The sequence below is a fragment of the Lichenostomus cassidix genome, unplaced genomic scaffold, assembly GCF_008360975.1.
Source record: "Lichenostomus cassidix isolate B80296 unplaced genomic scaffold, HeHo_3.0 HiC_scaffold_785, whole genome shotgun sequence".
NCBI classification, from domain to species: domain Eukaryota; kingdom Metazoa; phylum Chordata; class Aves; order Passeriformes; family Meliphagidae; genus Lichenostomus; species Lichenostomus cassidix.
This window is the reverse complement of record NW_028147572.1, coordinates 1-26,075: the sequence shown is the minus strand read 5'-3', so window position 1 is coordinate 26,075 and position 26,075 is coordinate 1. Positions and strand designations below refer to the sequence as shown.

The window sequence follows — 26,075 nt, the reverse complement described above, 5'->3', positions numbered from 1 at the left end:
GTTGGAGGCCTTCTGGATCTTGAGATAATATGTAGTATTGAAATGGGCACACGTCCTTTGAGGTTGTTAATATCTCCTATCAGAGACAATCCCTTGTGCTGCTATTGGCCTGACATGTGTAATTCATTGGATAAGAGCTGGTAACACTTGGACTGATTAATATTTTGCTGCTGTTTAGGGAATGTTATCGTGGGGGAACAGCGCTACAACCTGCTGTCTGTGTGTATTCTAGAATGTTTAGAAAAGCTTCCACAGAATTTGCTGTGGTAGATCTGTGCTTCTCTTCAGGCACGATTTTTAAGATCAATTGATGTGATCAGTGTAATCTTGTGCATTCTTCCGGTCTATCCAAGATGCTGCCAAAACTGAATTTCAATGCAGCAGAATGGGACCTTTTGTTTTATTCTCTTCTGTATCAAATTGTGCATGCTTTTGTTTTGATGGTTTTGTTTCTTGTTTGGCTTCTTTCCTGTTTCTCATTGGCATTGTGGCAGATATTTGGGTCATTTCCCTTCAACGTGTGCAATGTCTGTTCCACTCTCCTGAACTAAGTTTCACTTTGAGGAAATGTCTGTAGCTTACAGGTCTGCTTCCTTCTTCTCCTGTGAGAGAAGTGCATAATGGGCACTGCACACTGTCCAGTTTTTGTGGAACATAAATATTTTTTTTTCTATCCAGCTTCCCAAGAAACACTGGTAGTGTTAAGGGTAAATATCCTTTAAAACCAACTTCCTTCCCCAGAAATATTTATTTTCTGAAAAGGGACCCACTTAAGAAGAGGTAAGTCATACACTGAAAGTGGGTGTGTTTGAGACAGATGTACTTCAGTTCCTGTTCAGTTGTGGCACCTTTTTTGTTGAATCACCGGAATGTTCATGCTACTGGACCAACACAGCATCGTTGGCTGCTCTCATTCCTTTTCTGATGCTTCCAGGCACAGCCTGAGTGGGTGACAGCAAACAGGAATGGAGAAGGGACCAAAATCCATTTCACTAAATATATTTGCAGGAGGTCAAGAGGGTGTTCTTAATGACACCACTGTGGTGTTACCTTCACGGCTTTTGTTTGTGTGTCAAATGGATCATTCTAATGTGAGTTAGAGGTTTTCCGTGGGGCCTAATGCTCTTATACATGAAGGTTGTTGGTGTGTTGTCTAGGCAGTGAGTGCCTGCCAGAAAGGAAGAGAAGAACTTTGAACATGCAGGTGGAAAGTGAGTCAGGAATGATCGATGTATGTGAAGTCCTCGGGAGCTGTGGTTGCCCAGCTCCTTTTCAGCAGTCTTGGAGGATTGTTGTGCTGAACTGTTATGGGCTTGAGTTCCTGAATAAGAAACTCTCCTGGGTTTGGACTCTTTCAAGTCAGTTTGTACAGATGCCTCAATACCTCTGGCTTCAGCGGGAGTGTCAGAGGGTGGTGGAAGCTGTTCTTATGCAGAACTGGAGGCTGAGGAGTGTGACATTTTTCCTGAAGGGAGGAACGTTGCAGGTGCATGAACGGCAAGTAAGTTGCTCCCTATCCACATGGATAGGAGGTGGTTGGGAAGAGAAATAAGAACTCTGCCCCAAGGGCATGTCCATGGTTCCTGACAAGGGTGTTGTAACTATTTTTAAAAAGTTTGTTAAAGGAAAGAATGTTCAGAAGATATAAGTATGGAAGTAGAAAAGAAGGGGAGGCAATGACAAGAAAGAAGGAGAGGAAGGGAGAAGCGAAAGGAAGATGGATTTAAAAAGAAGGAGATTAAAGAAAAAAAAAGAGGACGTGAAGGAATCTGTTAAAAGAGGAAGAATGAGATGTATTCCCAAAGAACATGTCCATTGTTAATTGCGAGGATTTGGAAAATATTTTAGTTAAGGAAAAAAACCATCAGAACAGACAAGGTGGAAACACAAGAGAAAGGGGGAAAATACCTAAGACAGGGAGAAGCAGGAAAGAAAAGACACAGAAAAAGAATCAGGAAAGAGAAGAGAAAGAGGGAAAATGGAAGGGAAAGAAACACCAGGAGGAAATAATAATGAAAAAAAGAAAGTAATGAGCCTTTGGAAATAAATATAAAGCCAGAACAAATATATGAAATGGGGAACAGAATGGAAACATAAAACAGACGATAAAAGAGCAGAGCAGCATGCAACGACCTTACCTGAAGACGTTGAGTGGAGCTGGTCCCTGAGAGGCTTGGTTAGAAGACCGCACTCAGGCGCTAATACCTGATAATTAGCGCTGATGACTCCGACTTTGATGGTCCTCTCCACGGCGCCGGAGAAAATTGAAGCCATTCCAGATGGCCTGAACTATAGAGGAGGGTGAAAAGAGATATGATAGGAGTGTAAAGAATAGGGGACGGCAGAACAAGGATGAAACGGAAGACAGAGATTGAAGAAAGAAAGAGAAAAAGCTACAAAGACAAACAAGAAAAGAGAAACGAAACATGATTAAACTAACGAAATTAAGGAAGCAAGCAAAATAAAAGGCTAGAGAAGAAAGACAAGGAAGAAATGAAGGATCAATTAAAAAAAAGAACCAAAAAACCCCAGGATTTGATAAGGAAGAAGAAATAACGAAAATAAAGAGGAGCACAATAGGAAGACACGTCAGTGGAGATAGCCGTGGCGGGACTAAGGCACGGGAGATGTCGCGGAGCGTGTGAGGCGGCGGAGCAGCGCACGGTGTCGCTGCAGGCTCAAGAACGGCGTCTCGGCATCTCAGCGGCTCCGCCCCGGTGCGGCGGAGAGCCCGGCTGTGAGCGCGGGGGGGCGGCGCGGGCCGGGCAGCAGAGCCGGTGCGTCCGGGCGGCGGCGGGGAGCCGTGCAGGGCCCGGGCGGCAGAGACGGTAGACAGACCGGTAGCGGCGGCGGCGATGGGCGAGCATTGTTGTCCGTTGGTGGTGCGGGTGCTGGTGCTGCAGGCGGCCTGGGCGCTGGCGGGCGGGCAGGTGCGCTACTCGGTGCCGGAGGAAGCCAAGGCCGGCACGGTGGTGGGGCGTCTGGCGCAGGACCTGGGCCTGGAGGCGGGCGAGGCGGAGGCGCGGCGGCTGCGGCTGGTGGCGCAGGGCCGGCGGGCGAGCGTGGAGGTGAGCGGGGCGAGCGGCGCGCTGCTGGTGAGCTCGCGGCTGGACCGGGAGGAGCTGTGCGGCAAGAGCGCGCCGTGCGCGCTGCGGCTGGAGGTGCTGGTGGAGCGGCCGCTGCGCGTCTTCCACGTGGAGCTGGAGGTCACTGATATCAACGACAATGCCCCCATCTTCCCCGTCACCCGAAAAAACCTCAGCATCGCTGAATTATCGGTGCCGGGGTCTCGTTTCCCGCTGGAGGGCGCGTCGGATGCAGATATCGGATCGAACGCTCAGCTCTCCTATACGCTCAGCCCCAGCGAGCATTTCTCTCTGGATTTACAAAAATCGATTGCGCGAAATCTTGTACCCGATCTTGTTTTAACGAAATCTTTGGACCGCGAGACGATTCCCGTGCACCATTTGGTGCTGACGGCGAGTGACGGGGGCCGGCCGTCTCTGACGGGGACAATGGAGTTGGTGATCTCTGTGCTGGATGCAAACGACAACGCCCCCCAATTCAACCAGTCTGTGTATAAAGTGCAGCTGCCGGAGAGCGCTGTTTTGGGGACACTTGTGGCGCGTGTGAACGCCACGGATCCGGACGAAGGAAGTAATAGCGAAGTAACCTACAGCGTGACGAACTTCATTCCCCCGAGTGGAAGAGATGTGATTTCCATCAACCCGAAGACGGGGGAAATTCACCTCACAGAAGCCCTAGACGTCGAAGAAGTCAATGTATTTAATTTTCGTATTGAAGCGAGAGACCAAGGAACACCTCCGCTCTCGGGGCATTGTAAGGTGGTGCTGGAGGTACTGGACGTGAACGACAACGCGCCGGAGGTGTGGGTGACGTCGCTGTCGGTGCCGGTGCCGGAGGACGCGTCGGTGGGGACGGTGGTGGCTCTGCTGAGCGTGTCGGACCGGGACTCGGGGGCGAACGGTCGCGTGCGGTGCTGGGTGTGGCCGGCGTCGCCGTTCGGTCTGGAGGCGACGTTCGCGGGCTCGTACTCGCTGGTGCTGCGCGAGGCGCTGGACCGGGAGCGGGTGTCGGAGTACGAGGTGGAGGTGCGTGCGGAGGACGGCGGGGCGCCGCCGCTGCGCGCCAGGCGCGGCGTGCGCGTGCCGGTGTCGGACGTGAACGACAACGCGCCGGCGTTCGCGCAGGCGGTGTACACGGTGCTGGCGCGGGAGAACAACGCGGCGGGCGCGGAGCTGGCGCGGCTGTGGGCGCGGGACCCGGACGAGGCGGGCAACGGGCGCGTCAGCTACTCGGTGTGGGAGGGCGGCGTGGTCGGGGCGGCGGGCTCCTCGGCGGCGTCGTCGGGGGTCGCCGCGGGCGTCGGGTGGCGTCCGGCGTCGAGCTACGTGTCGGTGGACGCGGAGAGCGGGCGTCTGTGGGCGCTGCAGCCCTTGGACTTCGAGGAGCTGCAGGTGCTGCAGTTCGAGGTGCGTGCGGTGGACGCGGGGGAGCCGCCGCTGTGCGGCAACGCCACGGTGCAGCTGTTCGTGCTGGACGAGAACGACAACGCGCCGGCGCTGCTGCCGCCCGCGGGCTCGGGGCCGGAGGCGGGCGCCGTGGCGGCCGAGGCTGCGTTGGCGGGGGCAGTGGGAGCGGTAGCGGGGTCGGTGTCAGGCACGCTGTGGGCGTGGGCGGCGTGGGGAGCGCCGGCGGGGCAGGTGGTGGCGAAGATCCGCGCGGTGGACGCGGACTCGGGCTACAACGCGTGGCTGCGCTACGAGCTGTGGGAGCCGCGGGGCAAGGGCCCGTTCCGCGTGGGGCTCTACAGCGGCGAGGTGAGCACGGCGCGGGCGCTGGAGGAGGCGGACGGCCCTCGCCAGAGGCTGGTGATCGTGGTGCGCGACCACGGCGAGCCGGCGCGCTCGGCCACGGCCACGCTCAGCTTGTCGCTCGTGGAGGCCGCCGAGGCGGCGCTGGCCGCGGGATCGTCGTCGTCGCTGTCGGGGCTGCGTCCGGCGGCGGGCGCGGAGAGCGGCTCCGGTGCGGCGAGTGCGGCGACGAACGTGTGGCTGGTGGTGGCCATCTGCGCCGTGTCGAGCCTGTTCCTGCTGGCCGTGGTGCTGTACGGGGCGTCGCGCTGGGCGCCGCGGGCGGCCGTGCTCTCGGGGCCCGGGCCCACGACGCTCGTGTGCGCCAGCGAGGTGGGCAGCTGGTCGTACTCGCAGCGCCACAGCCGCAGCCTGTGCGTGGCGGACGGCGCGGGCAAGAGCGACCTGATGGTTTTCAGCCCCAACTTCCCTCCGCCGCCGCCCGGCCCCGCGGCCAAGGACACGCAGCCGGAGCCGTCTGCTCTCCTGAACACGGTCAGTGGCCTTCCCTTTCTCGGTTCTCACCCTTTTCCACCTGGTAGCCATCCCTTTCTGTCCCGACCCCTGTGTAGATCGTTCTTGGATCCCCCTTCTCTTCCCACGCCCTGAGAGCGATGAGTGGTTGACAGGTGCTTAAGGATATCAATGGCAGCTTTGCATCTGCCCTTAGGGGGAATGTAGAATCACTGAGCCCCCCCTGAGCAGTTATGATCCGCAGCTGCCGTTTGCTGCTATCTGTGTGAATTGTTCTCTTCGCTGCCTATTGGGATGAGAGGTGTCCCACGGTGTCAGATTTTGAAACAGTCTAGCCTGTTGGTGTGTAGCATTTCCACACGAGCTTGCTGAAGGCGTGCAGTATAGGCTGGCTGCAGTTGTCACAGTCCTCCAGGCAGTACATACCGCCTTATTGCCTTTGTTGACTGATACCGTGCCTGTTCTATTCTGGATTGTTACCGAAACTCTCTTCTTTCATTTCCCTTTGTAAGAGACATAATGAAGTATGAGAATTTGGACTTCCAGGGAAAAAAACGTCTCTATTTTAATTTCTCCACTAATGTCAGTAAGAATGTAGTAAAGGCAGTACAGAGTTTTCCCATGTTCTTTTTCGAGGTATCTTCTTGCTTTTCTGAATAACACAGGGGTTCGGGCAGCAGAGTGTGACCTAAAGTGTTACAACAGGAAAATTTGTTTCTCTGCCTACTGCCCCGTCCTCCAGGTTGTAGATTTACGTTTCCATTCAGAGAAGTATTGTAGAATACACTGGCTAATTCTTCCCTCTCCAGATTTTAATCCGCAGCCACATTGTTTCAAAAGCCCTGGAAATATTCTTCTTTTAAACAATGAAAGAATTATTTACACCCAAACCCCAGCTTTCTCCACTCACTCTCAAATAAGATTCTCATAAACAGTCAGTATCGCTTTTTACACTGGTATGCTCCCCAGCATTTCAGTTTCTCTCTCAGAGTATGACATCAATGCCGTTCCTATTTAGAGGTGTCCTGATTTCACTTTTGGAAAGGATATTGTTACCAGATCATTGTTATCAGATTTCTTCTGACATAGCTGAAGCATTGTGAAATATGATGGGTAAGTAGCAGATAGTTTGCTGTCTACCTTGTACATGATACTGTCAGTGTTTTGTGGTGCTGTCATTGCTGAGCAGGAGAAGTAAAATTTAAATGGGCCTTGAGGTTGGAAGTGAAACTGTGGCCTGTGGTACTGAGTAGGGCCTGGCCATTTCGTGGTGTGAAGGGGGTGGCCTTGAGCAGTGGCAAGGCCTGTCTGTGGGAACTGGAAATCCTAGGGAAGAACATGGGCCATGACATAAGAAGACAAGAATTGGAGTTGATGTGTTTGTCTTGAGAATACTTATCCCAGTGTGGGGAATGGAGGATGCCTAGGGAAATGAAAGAAGATCACAGCATGAACATACAGTGTTCTTTCACAGTATCATCTCCAGGGTTCAAGGTGTCTTCGTTGAAGGTTTAATGTATCTTCAGATAGTTACATGGTTTCAAAATGCCAAAAATACCCTTTGAGCTTATGAATATCTTCTACCTGAGACACTTCCTTGTGCTACTGAGTCATTACCATAGGAAATGTGCAAGAGGAGACACAATGCAGAGTGCTGAACGTTCTCTGATGAACCATTTTCTGCTTTTTTTGGCAAAGGTTTTAGTTGGAGGGTAGCGCTTTCAGCTTGCTGTACATGCGTGGTGGTGGGCATCCATAGTCACTTACACATTCATTGACTTTGCTATAATGGTTCTTTGTTTCTCCTCTGGTGGGACCAGTAAGCTGAAGCGATGAGAAGGTGGGGGTAATCTCTGCATGTGCTTGTTTCCCCTACCTGTGCACTTGCAGAGTCAATCTTGGTAGCAGTAGTGTCTCCCCTGGACATAGTTAACTCTGATTTGTGTTTATACACATCAAACCCTCCAGAGCAGCCCAGCTCTGGTGTTATATCATAATAATGTTATCCACCTTTTCATGTGGATATCCACACAGTTGATATTGTGAATGCACTTGCAATTTAGCATTTGGGGTGGCACTTCTAATAAAGTCTGTGTGGACTGAGATCACAGCTGTCACAGCATTGATCACAGAATCTTTATGAACTCTAATGTGCAGGTCTGTGCTGTGTCTACCTGAGATTGCTAAAAAGCACAAAGCATTCATGGTGAAATTCACACAGCTGGGAAGAGCCTGCCAAATGCTGTGCAAGTTTGAATCCCTTCATAAGTTCTTCGTGCCAATCATGAGGGGAGGTGGGGATAGGTGAAGGCCTGGGTTATGCTCCAAATGAGTTTTAATTGCTGGTCTGCCATGGTGGCACTGTGTCTGCATACTGTGGCAGTGATCCTCGAAGTGGCATGGAGGAGGCCTTAGGATACCCATTAAGAAGAGGGTGACTTTGAGGGTGAAGATTGTTCCTGGAAAAAATGGGGATGCTGTGTTGAACATGGACTGTGTTATTGGCGAGGAAGTGGAGAATGTCTGTTAAGCTGAGGAGATGCCATTTTCTGGGGCAAGGGATAATATGCAAGTAGAATACCTGGGAGAAAAGCTCACAACACACAGGGTTGCTTGTCTGGGATCCTCTCAGGACTTTCAGAAGTTCTCCATGTACCCATTTCTTGATGTTCTCCATGATTTTCCTGACAGAAGTAAGTCACATACACAGCTGTCATACACAACTTGGATCACTCGCTTTTGATGGGAAATGGTGTTGATGAAATAGAAGCTTTTTCAAATTTTGATCATGTTTGGCCAGATTTCTATGAATTTCTCCTTAGTTAATTTCCTGCTTGGTCTTGCTAGGAAGAGGATGAAGTGCCCTTCAAGAAATTGGCAAACCTTGTGTTTAAATATGATGGAATGGAATCCTTTTGTTTTCTTCTCTCTTCTTACCAAAAACTTCCATCTCTCTTTTTTGCTTCTCTTACATTAGCAATGTGTTGGTAACAGTTGGTTGAAAGCAGACTGATGAATTTTGTCATGTCTCAGGTGGTAGATTTTCCAGCAGTTTTTCATCATTGTAGGGGTTTCTTTCCAATCTCCTGAGCTGAGGGTGATGTTGAGACAACATCCTTAGCTTTCCAGTGTTCTTCCTGCTTCCCCTGTGGTCTATGCAGTGATTTCAAAGCTCTTGCAAAATGTGGTTTATTGTTCCCTATCCATCTTCCCCAGAAATCTCTGATAACCCTAGGAAAAAAAGAAAGCCAATTGCTATTTCCCCATTTCCTGCAAAGATTTCCTTTTTGAAGAAACAACCAGTGATGCTGCAGGTAAGTCCCTTGTAGTTAAAAAAAGATGAGTCTGTAAGATAGCTGTACTTATGTTCCTGTTGCGTCTTGGAACCTTCATATTGGATTGACCAAATGTTGCCTGGATTGTGAGCTGGACTTGCTGATCCTTATGGGTCCCATCTTAATTGAAATATTCTATGACTGGACCAGGAAAGCACCCCTGCTTATTCTGTTCCATGTGCTTGCAGGCACAGTGTGAATCAGTGGTGGCAAGCACAGATGGAGGAGGAACCCATATGTATTTTTCAGAGCGGACGTGTTGGGAGTAGATGGGATATTCTCATGCAAAATGCCAGGGTGCTACCTTTGCAGCTTTTGGTAGTGGAGTAGGCTACTGAGTGAGCGGTTTTCCATTGGGACTAATGCCCCTGGATGCTGCTGTGTTGTCCTGGCAGAACACATCAGTCTGGAAGGAGAAGCAAGAGCTTGGCTTTCACCATGGATGTGATAAACGAGGCCAGAGAAATAGGTCTTCACTGATATACATAAAGAGCACTCAGGAGCTGTAGTGTTCCCATGCTTTTCAGCCTTCATGGCAGATTGGTGCATTGTGCTCCATTGGGTGTAAATTCGGGATTGGAAAAGTCTCCTGGGTTTTTTGAGTTTTTGGGGCCTTTTAGCACAGATATTGAAGTACCTGGTACTTGGGCTTGTGTTTCAGAGTGTGGTGAATTCTCTTCCTTGAGAGGAAGGGAGCTAAGAGTGTGGTCGTTTTGCTGAAGGAGAGGTGAAGTGGCCCTCTGTCTGTCTTGAATAGACTGGAAATCAGGGCCGTTGCTCCTCTTCTGGAGAGATGGAAGACGGTGGAGGAGAGGAATGAGAGCTCTTGCTTTTATTCCATGCTCCATTCTGAAAGTGACACGTGTGAAAAAACAAAGGAGAGAAAAAGACAAAAGGAGAGAAGGGGCACAATCGCAAAAGGAAGAGAAGTTGACAAGAAATAGGGGAAGGAAGAGAAGGAAGAAGCATTGCAGGCAAGGAGGAGAAAAAAAAAACCAAAAAAGGAATAGAAAAAAGGAAGAATGAGAAAGGGGTAAATCAGAAAAGAGATCACTAGTGCATCACTGACAGTGTCATTGCACACAGGAAGGGAGGAGGGCAAAAAGAAGGACTGAAAGAAAAAACTAGAGGAAGGGAAAGAAAAAAAAGGTAGAAATGTAAGAGAATATAATGACACAAGGATGCAATGAAGAAGGGACCGAAGACTACAAAGAAAGAAAAAAACAGAAAGGGGTTAAACAGCGGTAATGGACTGTACCTGTAAACACAGAAAGGAGCTGGGCCCGAACAGCACCTCCCTTGGCTGGAGCACCTGGGGGGCTGATGCTGCGTGTCCGGCTTGAAGATTTCCATCGCAGTGTGTGAGGAGAGTGGAGAACGGACACTGGGGCAAAGAAAAGAGAATGATGAAAAGAGAAGGGAAAGGGCTTAAAATATAGGGCACGGAAGGGAAAAACGAGGAGATGGAGGAAGGAGAGGGACAAGAAGAAAAACGACAGACAAAGAGAAAGGAGATTATACGGGGGGAGGGGGAAGGAAAAGAAAAAACAGAGAGACGATGAAAGAGAACAGAGAAAAGAAACAAAGATGAAAGAATATGAAGAAGAAGAAAACGTATATTTGCAAGCAAAACCACCAAGAGATACGAGAGAAAAAAAAAAAAAGCCCAGAAAATAAAACACGAGATGTAGAGCAGCACACGGCACAGGAGATGGCTGTAATGAAGCAGAGGCACGGGAGATGTCGCGGAGCGTGTGAGGCCGCAGAGCAGCGCACGGTGTCGCTGCAGGCTCAGGAACGGCGTCTCGGCATCTCAGCGGCTCCGCCCCGGTGCGGCGGAGAGCCCGGCTGTGAGCGCGGGGGGGCGGCGCAGGCCGGGCAGCAGAGCCGGTGCGTCTGGGCAGCGGCGGGGAGCCGTGCGGGGCTCGGGCGGGGGCCAGAAGCCACAGCGACAGAGGCGGCAGCGATGGGCGAGCATTGTTGTCCGTTGGTGGTGCGGGTACTGGTGCTGCAGGCGGCCTGGGCGCTGGCGGGCGGGCAGGTGCGCTACTCGGTGCCGGAGGAAGCCAAGGCCGGCACGGTGGTGGGGCGTCTGGCGCAGGACCTGGGCCTGGAGGCGGGCGAGGCGGAGGCGCGGCGGCTGCGGCTGGTGGCGCAGGGCCGGCGGGCGAGCGTGGAGGTGAGCGGGGCGAGCGGCGCGCTGCTGGTGAGCTCGCGGCTCGACCGGGAGGAGCTGTGCGGCAAGAGCGCGCCGTGCGCGCTGCGGCTGGAGGTGCTGGTGGAGCGGCCGCTGCGCGTCTTCCACGTGGAGCTGGAGGTCACCGACATCAACGACAATGCCCCCATCTTCCCCGCCACCCGAAAAAATCTCACCATCGCGGAATTCACCACTCTGCCTGGGTCTCGTTTCCCGCTGGAGGGCGCGTCGGATGCAGATATCGGATCGAACGCTCAGCTCTCCTATACGCTCAGCCCCAGCGAGCATTTCTCTCTGGATATACAAACATCGAATGAGGGAAATATTGAACCTGAACTTGTATTAACCAAATCTCTGGACCGCGAGAAGATTCCCTTGCACCATTTGGTGCTGACGGCCACTGACGGGGGCCGGCCATCTCTGACGGGGACAATGGAGTTAGTGATCTCTGTGCTGGACACTAATGACAATGCACCCCAATTCAACCAGTCCGTGTATAAAGTGCAGCTGCCAGAGAGCGCTGCCGTGGGGACTCTGGTAACGCATGTGAATGCCACGGACGCAGACGAGGGAATGAACAGTGAAGTAACTTACACTGTGACGAATTTCGTTCCCCCAAGTGGAAGAGATGTGATTTCCATCAATCCAAAGACTGGGGAAATTAATCTCACGGGCGCTCTTGATTTCGAAGAAGTCAATGTATTTAATTTTCGTATTGAGGCCAGGGACCAAGGAACACCCCCTCTTTCTGGCCATTGCAAGCTGTTGGTGGAGGTACTAGATGTAAACGACAACGCGCCGGAGGTGTGGGTGACGTCGCTGTCGGTGCCGGTGCCGGAGGACGCGTCGGTGGGGACGGTGGTGGCTCTGCTGAGCGTGTCGGACCGGGACTCGGGGGCGAACGGTCGCGTGCGGTGCTGGGTGTGGCCGGCGTCGCCGTTCGGTCTGGAGGCGACGTTCGCGGGCTCGTACTCGCTGGTGCTGCGCGAGGCGCTGGACCGGGAGCGGGTGTCGGAGTACGAGGTGGAGGTGCGTGCGGAGGACGGCGGGGCGCCGCCGCTGCGCGCCAGCCGCGGCGTGCGCGTGCCGGTGTCGGACGTGAACGACAACGCGCCGGCGTTCGCGCAGGCGGTGTACACGGTGCTGGCGCGGGAGAACAACGCGGCGGGCGCGGAGCTGGCGCGGCTGTGGGCGCGGGACCCGGACGAGGCGGGCAACGGGCGCGTCAGCTACTCGGTGTGGGAGGGCGGCGTGGTCGGGGCGGCGGGCTTTTCGTCGTCGTCGTCGGGGGTCGGCGCGGGCGTCGGGTGGCGTCCGGCGTCGAGCTACGTGTCGGTGGACGCGGAGAGCGGGCGTCTGTGGGCGCTGCAGCCCTTGGACTTCGAGGAGCTGCAGGTGCTGCAGTTCGAGGTGCGTGCGGTGGACGCGGGGGAGCCGCCGCTGTGCGGCAACGCCACGGTGCAGCTGTTCGTGCTGGACGAGAACGACAACGCGCCGGCGCTGCTGCCGCCCGCGGGCTCGGGGCCGGAGGCGGGCGCCGTGGCGGCCGAGGCCGCGTTGGCGGGGGCAGTGGGAGTGGGAGCGGGGTCGGTGTCAGGCACGCTGTGGGCGTGGGCGGCGTGGGGGGCTCCGGCGGGGCAGGTGGTGGCGAAGATCCGCGCGGTGGACGCGGACTCGGGCTACAACGCGTGGCTGCGCTACGAGCTGTGGGAGCCGCGGGGCAAAGGCCCGTTCCGCGTGGGGCTCTACAGCGGCGAGGTGAGCACGGCGCGGGTGCTGGAGGAGGCGGACGGCCCTCGCCAGAGGCTGGTGATCGTGGTGCGCGACCACGGCGAGCCGGCGCGCTCGGCCACGGCCACGCTCAGCGTGTCGCTCGTGGAGGCCGCCGAGGCGGCGCTGGCCGCGGGATCGTCGTCGTCGTCGCTGTCGGGGCTGCGTCCGGCGGCGGGCGCGGAGAGCGGCTCCGGTGCGGCGAGTGCGGCGACGAACGTGTGGCTGGTGGTGGCCATCTGCACCGTGTCGAGCCTGTTCCTGCTGGCCGTGGTGCTGTACGGGGCGTCGCGCTGGGCGCCGCGGGCGGCCGTGCTCTCGGGGCCCGGGCCCACGACGCTCGTGTGCGCCAGCGAGGTGGGCAGCTGGTCGTACTCGCAGCGCCACAGCCGCAGCCTGTGCGTGGCGGACGGCGCGGGCAAGAGTGACCTCATGGTTTTCAGCCCCAACTTCCCTCCGCCGCCGCCAGGCCCCGCGGCCAAGGACACGCAGCCGGAGCCGTCTACTCTCCTGGACACGGTCAGTGGCAATGCATTCCTCGGCTCTACTTCTTCTCTCTCCTCTCTCTTTTTCCCTTCTCAACCGTCCCTTGGGCTCTCTCTACTTCGTACCCGGCTGTTTCCCCACACCCCTAAGGGCGGTGGGTACTTGGCTGGTGCTTTACTTTGTCCGTGGCTGATTTGCATCTGTCGTCTGTGGGAAATATATGTGTTATGGCCACTCGGATTAGTTACGGTTAGCAGGTCAGGTTTGCCTTTCTTGGTGTGTAGTTTCCCCTTTGAATCATTGCCGATTTTGATGGAAGTTGTCCGGAGTTTTGCATACAATATGCTCTTGCTTTCTGGTGTGTAACATTTCCAACTGAGTTTGTTGAAAGGCTCCAGGGATACGCAGGCTGTAGTGGTTACAGTTCCCCAGGCACTACGTACCACTTTCTTTTCCTTTTTGGCTGCCTAATTTCTTGGTTTTAGTCTGGATTATTATTTACATCTGTCTCCTTTCTTTTCCATCTGCAAAGGATTTGATGCAACATGGCAATTGAAACTTCAAGGAAAAACTTCCCAATTTGGTTTCTTCATCGAAGTCATTAAGAAAGTAGGAAAGGCAGTAGGACTAGGATTTTTGCTAGGTTCGTTTTTCGAGGTATCTTCTTGCTTTGCATAGTAGCATAAGGTTTCAGGCAGAGGAATGTACCCGGAGCTAAGTCTTGCAAGTGGCAAATATATTTTTATTTTTCTGCTGCCCGTGTCCTCACGGTTGTCAATTTGTGTTCCTGGCCTGAGAAGTAGCTTGAAAGACACTGGCCTGTTTGATGTTCTTGCAAAATTTCCACGAAATGCCACATCGCTTCAAAAGCGTACTGAGAGATCTGTACAGGCCAGAAAGTCCGAATCCAATTGTATGAAATTAAACTAGGCTATGTGCCTTCTCCTGTCCTTGGGTCTCAACACACCCAAGCAACTTCCCCTAGTTTGAGCTTGAACTGGTGGGCACTTTAGCGATGGGGTGTTATCTGGTTATCATGGTGTTGAGATATATATGTACATGTGCATGTCAAACCCTGCACGGCAGCACAGCGCTGGTGTTCTGTGATAGAAATTCTCTCACACATTTTATGTCATTGTTGCTCTTGAGTGTGAGCATTTGGTATGGTACTCTTGAATAATAAAACCTGTGTGGACTGGGATCAGAGCTCACAGTCTAGTCACAGAATCTCAAAGAGCTCTAATGTACAACTCGGTTGTATTTCTATATGAGATTGCTGAAAAGGCAAGAACATTCAGGGTGGAGTTCAGAGAGCAGGGAAGTCTGTTTACTAATCAGTGGGTGGCTGTGCACTCGTCCATATGCTCCTAGTGCTGATCACGAGGGAAGATGAGGATGTACAAAGGCCGGGGTCATGCTCAGCGTGAGGCTTACAACTGGAGCATGATGTTGAGGTGGAGCGATCTCTCAGTATTCTGGCAGTGGTCCTGCAAGTGGCACTGAGTATGCAGGGCCTGCACGGGCATACATCACAGGGAGAGTGCCCATGAGTAGAGGACAGTCTGGACTGATGGGAATGGAGGTCCTGGGTAGAATGTGGTCTGCATCATTGGGGAAAAAGTAGAGAATGTTTCCTTAGATGTGGAGATGTCATTTCCCATGGCACGACATAGAAGTTTTCCGTAGAACACCTTTGGAAGAATAACAAAACACAATGCTGCTTGTTTGGGATCCTGTCAGAACCTCCAGAACTTCTGCATATCTTATGGTGCTGTTGTTCTTCATGGATTGCTGTTTGGACTATATCTGCCATGATTGCCTTCAATTACTACCTTTTTTTTTTGGAATGTTGTTACAAAAGGAGAAGCTTTTAAAAATTTCGCTGGTGCTAGTGAACCATTTCTGAACCTCTCCTTGGTTACCTCTATGCTTGGAAGGGAAAGAAGGGGAAGAGTGTGATTCTTTGGTGGTTTTTCTCTCACCAAACTTGCCCATTCTTGTGTTTTGTGTTATTTCTCTCACGTATTCATGATGTTGGCAAAAGTGGATAAGATGCAGACTGCTGAATTTTGACATCTGTCAGGTGTCAGGTGTTTGGGCCAATTCCCACCAGCGTGGGGGATGTCTATTCTGCTCTTCTAAGCTATGTTTCACTTTGAGAGAATGTCCTCAGGTTTCAAGTCTTCTTCCTGCCTCTCCTGTGAGAAAATGCATAAGAAAGTGCATGTGAGAAAGTGAGAAACTGCACACTGTCCAGTTTCTGCAGAACACGAGTGATTTTCTTCTGTCCAGCTTGCTCACAAACACTGATAATATTAACTAAAAGTATAATTTAAAATCAGTTCTCCTGTCTTCGAAATATTTAATTTTCCAAAGAACTAATCAGTGATGCTACAGGTAAGTCACTCATACCTAAAGTGGATGAATCTGAGGGATAGATGTACTTTTACTGCTTTTCAGTTGTGGCATCTTTATGTTGGATTGACTGAATGTTGACTCTGTTGGATGAGCACAGCACCACTGTCTGCACTTGTTCTTTTCCTGCTGCTTCCAGACACAGCCTGAGTGTGTGGCAGCCAGTGGGGATGGAGGAGGGAACACAATCCCTTTCGTACAGTGGCTGTGCTGGGAGTCAAGGAGATGTTCTTAGTGAAAATGTCGAAGTGTTACCTTCATGGTTTCAGTCAGGCTGGGTGTCAGGTTGCTCATGCTGACAAAGCAGAAGCATTTGGCGGGGAATCATGTCCGTGGACACCGAGGTTCTAAGGTGTATTTTTGTGACAGTGCATATTGTGACAGTGACTGGAAGGAAAAGCAAGAGCTTGAGATTCATTGTGCAAGTGAAAGATGAGGCAGAAGAACAACTCTTCGCTGAGATACAGGAAGAGTACTTGGAAGCTGTGGTTGCTTTTTCAGCATTTTTGTAGGATTTGGCATTTGGCTCTTGTGGGTTTGAGTATACGTTCTTTGGAGCCTGGTGTCCAAGTAACCACAGATGTGCAAGTGTGTGGGGCTTGAGTGTGGTAGATTCTGTTTTGAGGTAGGAGAGCTCTTCTCTGCCATACGGTGCTATAACCCTTCACAGAAATAAGGTAAAGTAAGAAAGGAAAGGAAAGGAAAGGAAAGGAAAGGAAAGGAAAGGAAAGGAAAGGAAAGGAAAGGAAAGGAAAGGAAAGGAAAGGAAAGGAAAGGAAGATGCATTAGCAGCAAGCACCGGCCTTACCTCTAGAGGAAGAGTGCAATTGGTCCCTGAGACCTCCGCATTGTTGAGAGAACCTGGCTCCAGCGATACTGCCCTCTAATTAAAATTTATGGCTCTTTTGACTTCGTTGATCTGCTTCCCTACGCCGGATGAAACTGATGAGATGGCACCAGAATTAATAATTATGAGTAGGATGAAAAGAGAAATGGAAATGACGTGAAGAATGGACCAAGGCATGGAGGACAACGGAGACGAAAAAGACAAAGGAGCAATGGGGAAAGTGTAAATAGAAGGGGAAAGGGAGGAAAAAGAAAAGAAAGGAAAAAATATTGAAAACGAATTGAACAAACAAAGGAAACTAAAAGAAGAAAGTCAAACGAAGAACGAGGGAGAATAAATGAAGAAGTATTTGTAAGAACAAGCGATCAGGAAAAAGAAAAATGGAAAAATCAAGAGGAGCACGGTTGAAAAACACGGCAGAGGAGATGGCCATGATGGGGCGCAGGCACGGGCGGTGTCACGGAGCTGGTAAGACGGCAGAGCAGCGCACGGTGTCGCTGCAGGCTCAGGAACGGCATCTCGGCATCTCAGCGGCTCCGCCCCGGTGCGGCGGAGAGCCCGGCTGTGAGCGCGGGGGGGCGGCGCGGGCCGGGCAGCAGAGCCGGTGCGTCCGGGCGGCGGCGGGGAGCCGTGTGGGGCCCGGGCGGAGACCGAAGGCCCGGCAGCCACAGCAGCGGCGGCGATGGGCGAGTGTTGTTGTCCGCTGGTGGTGCGGGTGCTGGTGCTGCAGGCGGCCTGGGCGCTGGCGGGCGGGCAGGTGCGCTACTCGGTGCCGGAGGAAGCCAAGGCCGGCACGGTGGTGGGGCGTCTGGCGCAGGACCTGGGCCTGGAGGCGGGCGAGGCGGAGGCGCGGCGGCTGCGGCTGGTGGCGCAGGGCCGGCGGGCGAGCGTGGAGGTGAGCGGGGCGAGCGGCGCGCTGCTGGTGAGCTCGCGGCTGGACCGGGAGGAGCTGTGCGGCAAGAGCGCGCCGTGCGCGCTGCGGCTGGAGGTGCTGGTGGAGCGGCCGCTGCGCGTCTTCCACGTGGAGCTGGAGGTCACCGACATCAACGACAATGCCCCCATCTTCCCCGCCGCCCGGAAAAACCTCACCATCGCGGAACTGAACACCCTGCCGGGGTCTCGTTTCCCACTGGAGGGCGCTTCGGATGCAGATATCGGATCGAACGCGCAGCTCTCCTATACACTCAGCCCCAGCGAGCATTTTAGAATTCAGGAAGAAAACAGTAACTCTCGTAGCAAGTCCCTGTTTCTGGTACTCACAAAACCTTTAGACCGCGAGACGGTTCCTGTGCACCGGTTGGTCCTTACGGCGAGTGATGGCGGGCAGCCGTCTCTAACTGGCACTATGGAGCTGATGATCTCGGTGCTTGATGCGAATGACAACGCGCCCCAATTCAACCAGTCGGTGTATAAAGTACAGCTGCCGGAAAATACAGCCCCGGGAACTGTGTTTTTCCAGCTGACAGCAACAGACAAAGATGAGGGAAGCAACGGGGAGTTGTATTATTCGTTTGCTGACACAATTTCTCCCAAAATTCAGGAACTTTTCAAGATTGACAAAAAATCCGGGGAAATACGGACTTCCGGTGAACTGGATTTCGAGAACGTTCAGGCATACGACCTGGAGATTGAAGCGCGGGACAAAGGTTGGCCCCCATTGTCTGGTCACTGCCGAGTGGAGCTGGAGGTGCGGACGTGAACGACAACGCGCCGGAGGTGTGGGTTACGTCGCTGTCGGTGCCGGTGCCGGAGGACGCGTCGGTGGGGACGGTGGTGGCTCTGCTGAGCGTGTCGGACCGGGACTCGGGGGCGAACGGTCGCGTGCGGTGCTGGGTGTGGCCGGCGTCGCCGTTCGGTCTGGAGGCGACGTTCGCGGGCTCGTACTCGCTGGTGCTGCGCGAGGCGCTGGACCGGGAGCGGGTGTCGGAGTACGAGGTGGAGGTGCGTGCGGAGGACGGCGGGGCGCCGCCGCTGCGCGCCAGCCGCGGCGTGCGCGTGCCGGTGTCGGACGTGAACGACAACGCGCCGGCGTTCGCGCAGGCGGTGTACACGGTGCTGGCGCGGGAGAACAACGCGGCGGGCGCGGAGCTGGCGCGGCTGTGGGCGCGGGACCCGGACGAGGCGGGCAACGGGCGCGTCAGCTACTCGGTGTGGGAGGGAGGCGTGGTCGGGGCGGCGGGCTCCTCGGCCTCGTCATCGGGGGTCGGCGCGGGCGTCGGGTGGCGTCCGGCGTCGAGCTACGTGTCGGTGGACGCGGAGAGCGGGCGTCTGTGGGCGCTGCAGCCCTTGGACTTCGAGGAGCTGCAGGTGCTGCAGTTCGAGGTGCGTGCGGTGGACGCGGGGGAGCCGCCGCTGTGTGGCAACGCCACGGTGCAGCTGTTCGTGCTGGACGAGAACGACAACGCGCCGGCGCTGCTGCCGCCCGCGGGCTCGGGGCCGGAGGCGGGCGCCGTGGCGGCCGAGGCTGCGTTGGCGGCGGCAGTGGGAGCGGGGCCGGGGTCAGTGTCGGGCACGCTGTGGGCGTGGGCGGCGTGGGGGGCGCCGGCGGGGCAGGTGGTGGCGAAGATCCGCGCGGTGGACGCCGACTCGGGCTACAACGCGTGGCTGCGCTACGAGCTGTGGGAGCCGCGGGGCAAGGGCCCGTTCCGCGTGGGGCTCTACAGCGGCGAGGTGAGCACGGCGCGGGCGCTGGAGGAGGCGGACGGCCCTCGCCAGAGGCTGGTGATCGTGGTGCGTGACCACGGCGAGCCGGCGCGCTCGGCCACGGCCACGCTCAGCGTGTCGCTCGTGGAGGCCGCCGAGGCGGCGCTGGCCGCGGGATCGTCGTCGTCATCGCTGTCGGGGCTGCGTCCGGCGGCGGGCGCGGAGAGCGGCTCCGGTGCGGCGAGTGCGGCGACGAACGTGTGGCTGGTGGTGGCCATCTGCGCCGTGTCGAGCCTGTTCCTGCTGGCCGTGGTGCTGTACGGGGCGTCGCGCTGGGCGCCGCGGGCGGCCGTGCTCTCGGGGCCCGGGCCCACGACGCTCGTGTGCGCCAGCGAGGTGGGCAGCTGGTCGTACTCGCAGCGCCACAGCCGCAGCCTGTGCGTGGCGGACGGTGCGGGCAAGAGCGACCTGATGGTTTTCAGCCCCAACTTCCCTCCGCCGCCGCCCGGCCCCGCGGCCAAGGACACGCAGCCGGAGCCGTCTGCTCTCCTGGACACGGTCAGTGGCCCTCCCTTGCCCGTCTGTACTTTTTCACTCCCTCCCTCTCTGTCCCTTATGACCCTCCCAGTGGGCTATCGCTACTTTGTACCCGGCTGTGTCCCCACAGCCCTTAGGTCAGTGGTTGCTTGGCGGGTGCTTTACGTTGTCAATGAGTCATTTGCACCTGTCCCTTGTGGGAAACATATTTTATGGTCCCTCGAATCATTTACGGCCGGACGGTGTGTTTTGCCTTCCGGGATTTTTGGTTTTCTCTTTGAATGGTATCATTGCCGATTACGATAAGCGATGTCCGGTGGTGTCATTTTTTGCAGACAATGCTCTTTCTTTCTTGTGTGTAGCATTTCCACCCGAGTTTGTTAAAAGGGTGCAAAGACACACAGGCTGTGGTGGTTATAATTTCCGAGGCACTACGTACGATTTTACTTCCCTGTATGCCAAATTTGTTGGAGTTAGTCTGGATTAGTTTCGAAATCTCTCTCCTTTCTTATCCCGCTGCAAGGGATTTCATGCAAGATGGCAATTGGGACTTCAAGGGAAAAACTCACATTTTGATTTATTCAACGGAGTCATTAAGAAAGTAGGAAAGGCAGTAGGGACTTTTGCTATGTTCATTTTTCGAGGTATCTTCTTGCATTGCTTAGTAGCATAAGGTTTCAGGCAGATGAATATGCCCCGTGAGAAGTGTTACAAAGGGGAAAGAGTGTGCCCCAAGGTAAGTATTACAAAGGGGAAATTTCTTTTTCTGCAGCCCGTGTTCCCCCGGTTGTGGATTTGTGTTCCTAAACTAAGAAGTGGCTTGAAAAGCACTGGCCTGTTTGAAGTTCTTGCAAAATTTCCATGAAATGCCACGTAATTTCAAAAGCCGATTGAGGGATCTGGACAAGCCATAAAGTGAAATGCAATTGTATGAAATTAAGCAAGGTTAAGTGCCGCCTCCTGTCCTTGGGTTGCCCAATGCAACTTCCCCTAGTTTTAACGTGCATAGGTAGCCATTTTAGCGGTGGGTGTTGAATTGTTATCATGGTGTTGAGATACGTGTACGTGCATGTTAAACGCTGCACGGCAGCACAGCGCTGTTGTTCTGTGGTAGAAATTCTCCCACACATTTGATATCCGTTTTGCTCTTGTGTGTAAGCATTTGGTGTGGTACTCTTGAATAATAAAACCCGTGTGGACTGGGATCAGAGCACAGAGTCTAATCGCAGAATCTCGAACATCTCTAATGTACAACTCAGTTGTATTTCCTGATGAGATTGCTGAAAAGGCAAAAATATTCAGGGTGAAGATCACAGACCTGGGGAGTCTGTTTACTAGACAGTGGGTGGCTGTGCACTCCTCCATATGCTCCTAGTGCTGATCATGAGGGAAGATGAGGATGTGCAAAGGCCTGGGTCATGCTCAGCGTGGGGTTTACAGCTGGTGGATGATGGTGAGGTGGAGCAATCTCTGAGTATTCTGGCAGTGGTCCCACAAGTGGCACTGAGTAGGATCTGGACATGCCTCACAAGGAGAGTGACCATGAGTAGAGGACAGTCTAGACTGATGGGAATGGAGGTCCTGGGTAGAATGTGGTCTGCATCATTGGGGAAAAAGTCGAGTATGTTCCTTAGATGTGGAGATGCCATTTCCCATGGCATGATGCAGACGATTTCTGTAGAAAACCTTAGGGCGAATAACAACACACAATGCTGCTTGTCTGGAATCCTGTCAGGATCTCCAGAACTTCTGCATATCTTATGGTGCTGTTGTTCTTCATGGTATTGCTGTTTGGAACATATCTGCTATGCTTGCCTTCAATTACTGGCTTTTGATTTGGAATATTTTTACACAAAGAGAAGCTTTTCAAAATCTGGATGGTGCTGCTGAACCATTTCTGAACCTCTCCTTGGTTATCTCTGTGCTTGGAAGGGAAAGAAGGGGAAGAGTGGGATCCTTTGGTGGCTTTTCTCTCCTTTCAGCAAACCTGCCCATTCTTGTGTTTTGTGTTATTTCTCTCACATATGCATGGTATTGATAAAAGTGGATAAGATGCAGACTGCTTAATTTTGACATCTGTCAGGTTTCAGGTGTTTGGACCATTTCCCACCAGCGTGGGGGATGTCTATTCTGCTCTCCTGAGCTATGTTTCACTTTGAGAGAATGTCCTTAGCTTTCAAGTCTCCTTCCTGTTTCTTCTGTGATAAAAAGTGCATAAGGGGCACTGCACACTGTCCAGTTTCTGCAGAACACGAATCATTTTCATGTGTCCAGCTTGCTTAGAAACACTGATAATGTTAACTAAAAGTATAATTTAAAATCAGTTCTCCTGTCCTCAAAATATTTATTTTTCCAAAGAACAAATCAGTGATGCTACAGGTAAGTCACTCACACCTAAAGTGGAAGGGTCTGAGGGATAGATGTACTTTTACTGCTTTTCAGTTGTGGCATCTTTATGTTGGATTGACTGAATATTGTCTCTATTGGATTAGCACAACACCACTGTCTGCACGTGTTCTTTTCCTGCTGCTTCCAGACACAGCCTGAGTGTGTGGCAGCCAGCAGGGATGGAGGAGGGAACGAAATTCATTTCGTGCAGTGGCTGTGTTTGGAGTCAAGGAGACGTTCTTAGTGAAAATGTCAAACTGTTACCTTCATGGTTTCAGTCAGGCTGGGTGTCAGGTTGCTCGTGCTGATGAAGCAGAAGCATTTGGCGGGGAATCATGCCCTTGAACACCAAGGTTCTAGGTGTGTTATTGTGACAGTACATGCCTGAATGGAAGGAAAAGCAAGAGCTTGAGATTCATTGTGCAAGTGAAAGATGAGGCAGAAGAATAACTCTTCACTGAGATACAGGAAGAGTACTTGGAAGCTGTGGTTGCTTTTTCAGCATTTTTGTAGGATTTGGCATTTGGCTCTTGTGGGTTTGAGTATGTGTTCTTTGGAGCCTGGTGTCCAAGTAACCACAGATGTGCAAGTGTGTGGGGCTTGAGTGTGGTAGATTCTGTTTTGAGGTAGGAGAGCTCTTCTCTGACATATGATGCTATAACCCTTCACAGAAATAAGGTAAAGTAAAAAAGGAAAGGGAGAAAGAAATGGATGGGAAGGAAATAAGGAATTAAGTAAGAAGGAAGGAAGGAAGGAAGGAAGGAACATTAGCAGCAAGCACCGGCCTTACCTCTAGACGTAGAGTGCAATTGGTCCCTGAGACCTCCACATTGTTGAGAGAACCTGGCTCCAGCGATACTGCCCTCTAATTAAAATTTATGGCTCTTTTGACTTTGTTGATCTGCTTCCTACGCCGGATGAAACTGATGAGTTGGCACCAGAATTAATAATTATGAGAAATGGAAATGACGTGAAGAATGGACATGGAAGACAACATAGACGAAAAAGACAGAGGAGCAATGGGGAAAGTGTAAATAGAAGGGGAAAGGGAGGAAAAGAAAAGAAAGGAAAAATATTGAAAATGAGTAGAACGAACAAAGGAAACTAAAAGAAGAAAGCCAAACGATGACCGAGGGAGAAGAAACGAAGAAGTATTTGAAAGAGCAAGGGATTAGGAAAAAGAAAAATGGAAAAATAAAGAGCAGCACGGTTGAAAAATACGGCAGAGGAGATGGCCACGATGGGGCGCAGGCACGGGCGCTGTCACGGAGCCGGTGAGACAGCAGAGCAGCGCACGGTGTCGCTGCAGGCTCACGAAAGGCGTCTCGGCGTATCGGCGGCTCCGCCCCGGTGCGGCGGAGAGCCCGGCTGTGAGCGCGGGGGGGCGGCGCGGGCCGGGCAGCAGAGCCGGTGCGTCCGGGCGGCGGCGGGGAGCTGTGCGGGGCCCGGGCGGAGGCCGGACAGCAGCTACAGCGGCGGCGGCGATGGGCGAGCGTTGTTGTCCGTTGGCGGTGCGGGTGCTGGTGCTGCAGGCGGCCTGGGCGCTGGCGGGCGGGCAGGTGCGCTACTCGGTGCCGGAGGAAGCCAAGGCCGGCACGGTGGTGGGGCGTCTGGCGCAGGACCTGGGCCTGGAGGCGGGCGAGGCAGAGGCGCGGCGGCTGCGGCTGGTGGCGCAGGGCCGGCGGGCGAGCGTGGAGGTGAGCGGGGCGAGCGGCGCGCTGCTGGTGAGCTCGCGGCTGGACCGGGAGGAGCTTTGCGGCAAGAGCGCGCCGTGCGCGCTGCGGCTGGAGGTGCTGGTGGAGCGGCCGCTGCGCGTCTTCCACGTGGAGCTGGAGGTCACCGACATCAACGACAATGCCCCCATCTTCCCCGTCGCCCGAAAAAACCTCAGCATCGCTGAATTCACCACTCTGCCGGGATCTCGTTTCCCGCTGGAGGGCGCGTCGGATGCAGATATCGGAACGAATGCTCAGCTCTCGTATACACTAAGCCCTAGCGAACACTTCTCTCTGGATTTGCAAAAAACCGAGGAGGACGGCGAGTCCCTGTTCCTGGTGCTCAGGAAGCCGCTGGACCGCGAGACGATTCCCGTGCACCGGTTGGTGCTGACAGCGACTGACGGGGGCCGGCCGTCTCTGACAGGCACGACGGAACTGGTGATCTCAGTGTTGGACGTGAACGACAACGCGCCCCATTTCAACCAGTCGGTATATAAAGTGCAGCTGCCGGAAAATACAGAACCAGGCATGTTAGTCATGAGAATAAATGCCACCGATTTCGATGAAGGGTCAAACGGGAATATCTCGTATTCCCTCGAGATGCTATTTCCTCAGGATGGAGGAGACGTTTTCACGATCGACAGAAAAAGTGGAGGGATTCGTCTAAAAAATGCTTTAGATTTCGAGGGTGTTGGTCTCTATCGCCTGCAAATAGATGCAACAGATCAAGGAAACCCCCCGCTGTCGGGTCACTGCAAGTTGTTGGTGGAGGTTCTAGATGTGAACGACAACGCGCCAGAGGTGTGGGTGACGTCGCTGTCGGTGCCGGTGCCGGAGGACGCGTCGGTGGGGACGGTGGTGGCTCTGCTGAGCGTGTCGGACCGGGACTCGGGGGCGAACGGTCGCGTGCGGTGCTGGGTGTGGCCGGCGTCGCCGTTCGGTCTGGAGGCGACGTTCGCGGGCTCGTACTCGCTGGTGCTGCGCGAGGCGCTGGACCGGGAGCGGGTGTCGGAGTACGAGGTGGAGGTGCGTGCGGAGGACGGCGGGGCGCCGCCGCTGCGCGCCAGCCGCGGCGTGCGCGTGCCGGTGTCGGACGTGAACGACAACGCGCCGGCGTTCGCGCAGGCGGTGTACACGGTGCTGGCGCGGGAGAACAACGCGGCGGGCGCGGAGCTGGCGCGGCTGTGGGCGCGGGACCCGGACGAGGCGGGCAACGGGCGCGTCAGCTACTCGGTGTGGGAGGGCGGCGTGGTCGGGGCGGCGGCCTCGTCGTCGTCGGGGGTCGGCGCGAGCGTCGGGTGGCGCCCGGCGTCGAGCTACGTGTCGGTGGACGCGGAGAGCGGGCGTCTGTGGGCGCTGCAGCCCTTGGACTTCGAGGAGCTGCAGGTGCTGCAGTTCGAGGTGCGTGCGGTGGACGCGGGGGAGCCGCCGCTGTGCGGCAACACCACGGTGCAGCTGTTCGTGCTGGACGAGAACGACAACGCGCCGGCGCTGCTGCCGCCCGCGGGCTCGGGGCCGGAGGCGGGCGCCGTGGCGGCCGAGGCTGCGTTGGCGGCTTCGGCGGGAGCGGGGTCGGTGTCGGGCACGCTGTGGGCGTGGGCGGCGTGGGGGGCGCCGGCGGGACAGGTGGTGGCGAAGATCCGCGCGGTGGACGCGGATTCGGGCTACAACGCGTGGCTGCGCTACGAGCTGTGGGAGCCGCGGGGCAAGGGCCCGTTCCGCGTGGGGCTCTACAGCGGCGAGGTGAGCACGGCGCGGGCGCTGGAGGAGGCGGACGGCCCTCGCCAGAGGCTGGTGATCGTGGTGCGCGACCACGGCGAGCCGGCGCGCTCGGCCACGGCCACGCTCAGCGTGTCGCTCGTGGAGGCCGCCGAGGCGGCGCTGGCCGCGGGATCGTCGTCGTCGCTGTCGGGGCTGCGTCCGGCGGCGGGCGCGGAGAGCGGCTCCGGTGCGGCGAGTGCGGCGACGAACGTGTGGCTGGTGGTGGCCATCTGCGCCGTGTCGAGCCTGTTCCTGCTGGCCGTGGTGCTGTACGGGGCGTCGCGCTGGGCGCCGCGGGCGGCCGTGCTCTCGGGGCCCGGGCCCACGACGCTCGTGTGCGCCAGCGAGGTGGGCAGCTGGTCGTACTCGCAGCGCCACAGCCGCAGCCTGTGCGTGGCGGACGGCGCGGGCAAGAGCGACCTGATGGTTTTCAGCCCCAACTTCCCTCCGCCGCCTCCCGGCCCCGCGGCCAAGGACACTCAGCCGGAGCCGTCTGCTCTCCTGGACACGGTCAGTGGCACTTCCTTCGTCCTCTTATGTGACCCTTCCCATCCGCGCCCTGGGCAGTTGCTGTTTCGAGCTGGGCTCAGTTCCCACGGCGCGAGGTCGGTGCGTGCTTGGCGGGTGCTT

General features: G+C 54.9%; 1 protein-coding gene and 3 pseudogenes across 1 annotated transcript; all 4 read left to right on the top strand.

Moving 5' to 3' along the window:
- The first annotated feature begins 1,442 nt into the window (after positions 1-1,442).
- LOC146422037 (protocadherin alpha-13 pseudogene) lies at positions 1,443-6,248 on the top strand (annotated as a pseudogene).
- Positions 6,249-6,475: 227 nt separating this feature from the next.
- On the top strand, positions 6,476-16,250 carry LOC146422036 (protocadherin alpha-2 pseudogene; annotated as a pseudogene).
- A 128-nt stretch (positions 16,251-16,378) lies between these two features.
- On the top strand, positions 16,379-20,694 carry LOC146422035 (protocadherin alpha-2-like). Its single transcript, XM_085046782.1, is given in 2 exon segments — positions 16,379-18,086; positions 18,089-20,694. Coding segments are annotated over 2 exon segments (2,802 nt in total). The 5' UTR covers positions 16,379-17,080; the 3' UTR covers positions 19,885-20,694.
- Positions 20,695-23,154: 2,460 nt separating this feature from the next.
- Positions 23,155-26,050, top strand: LOC146422034 (protocadherin alpha-6 pseudogene; annotated as a pseudogene).
- The last annotated feature ends 25 nt before the right edge of the window (positions 26,051-26,075 follow it).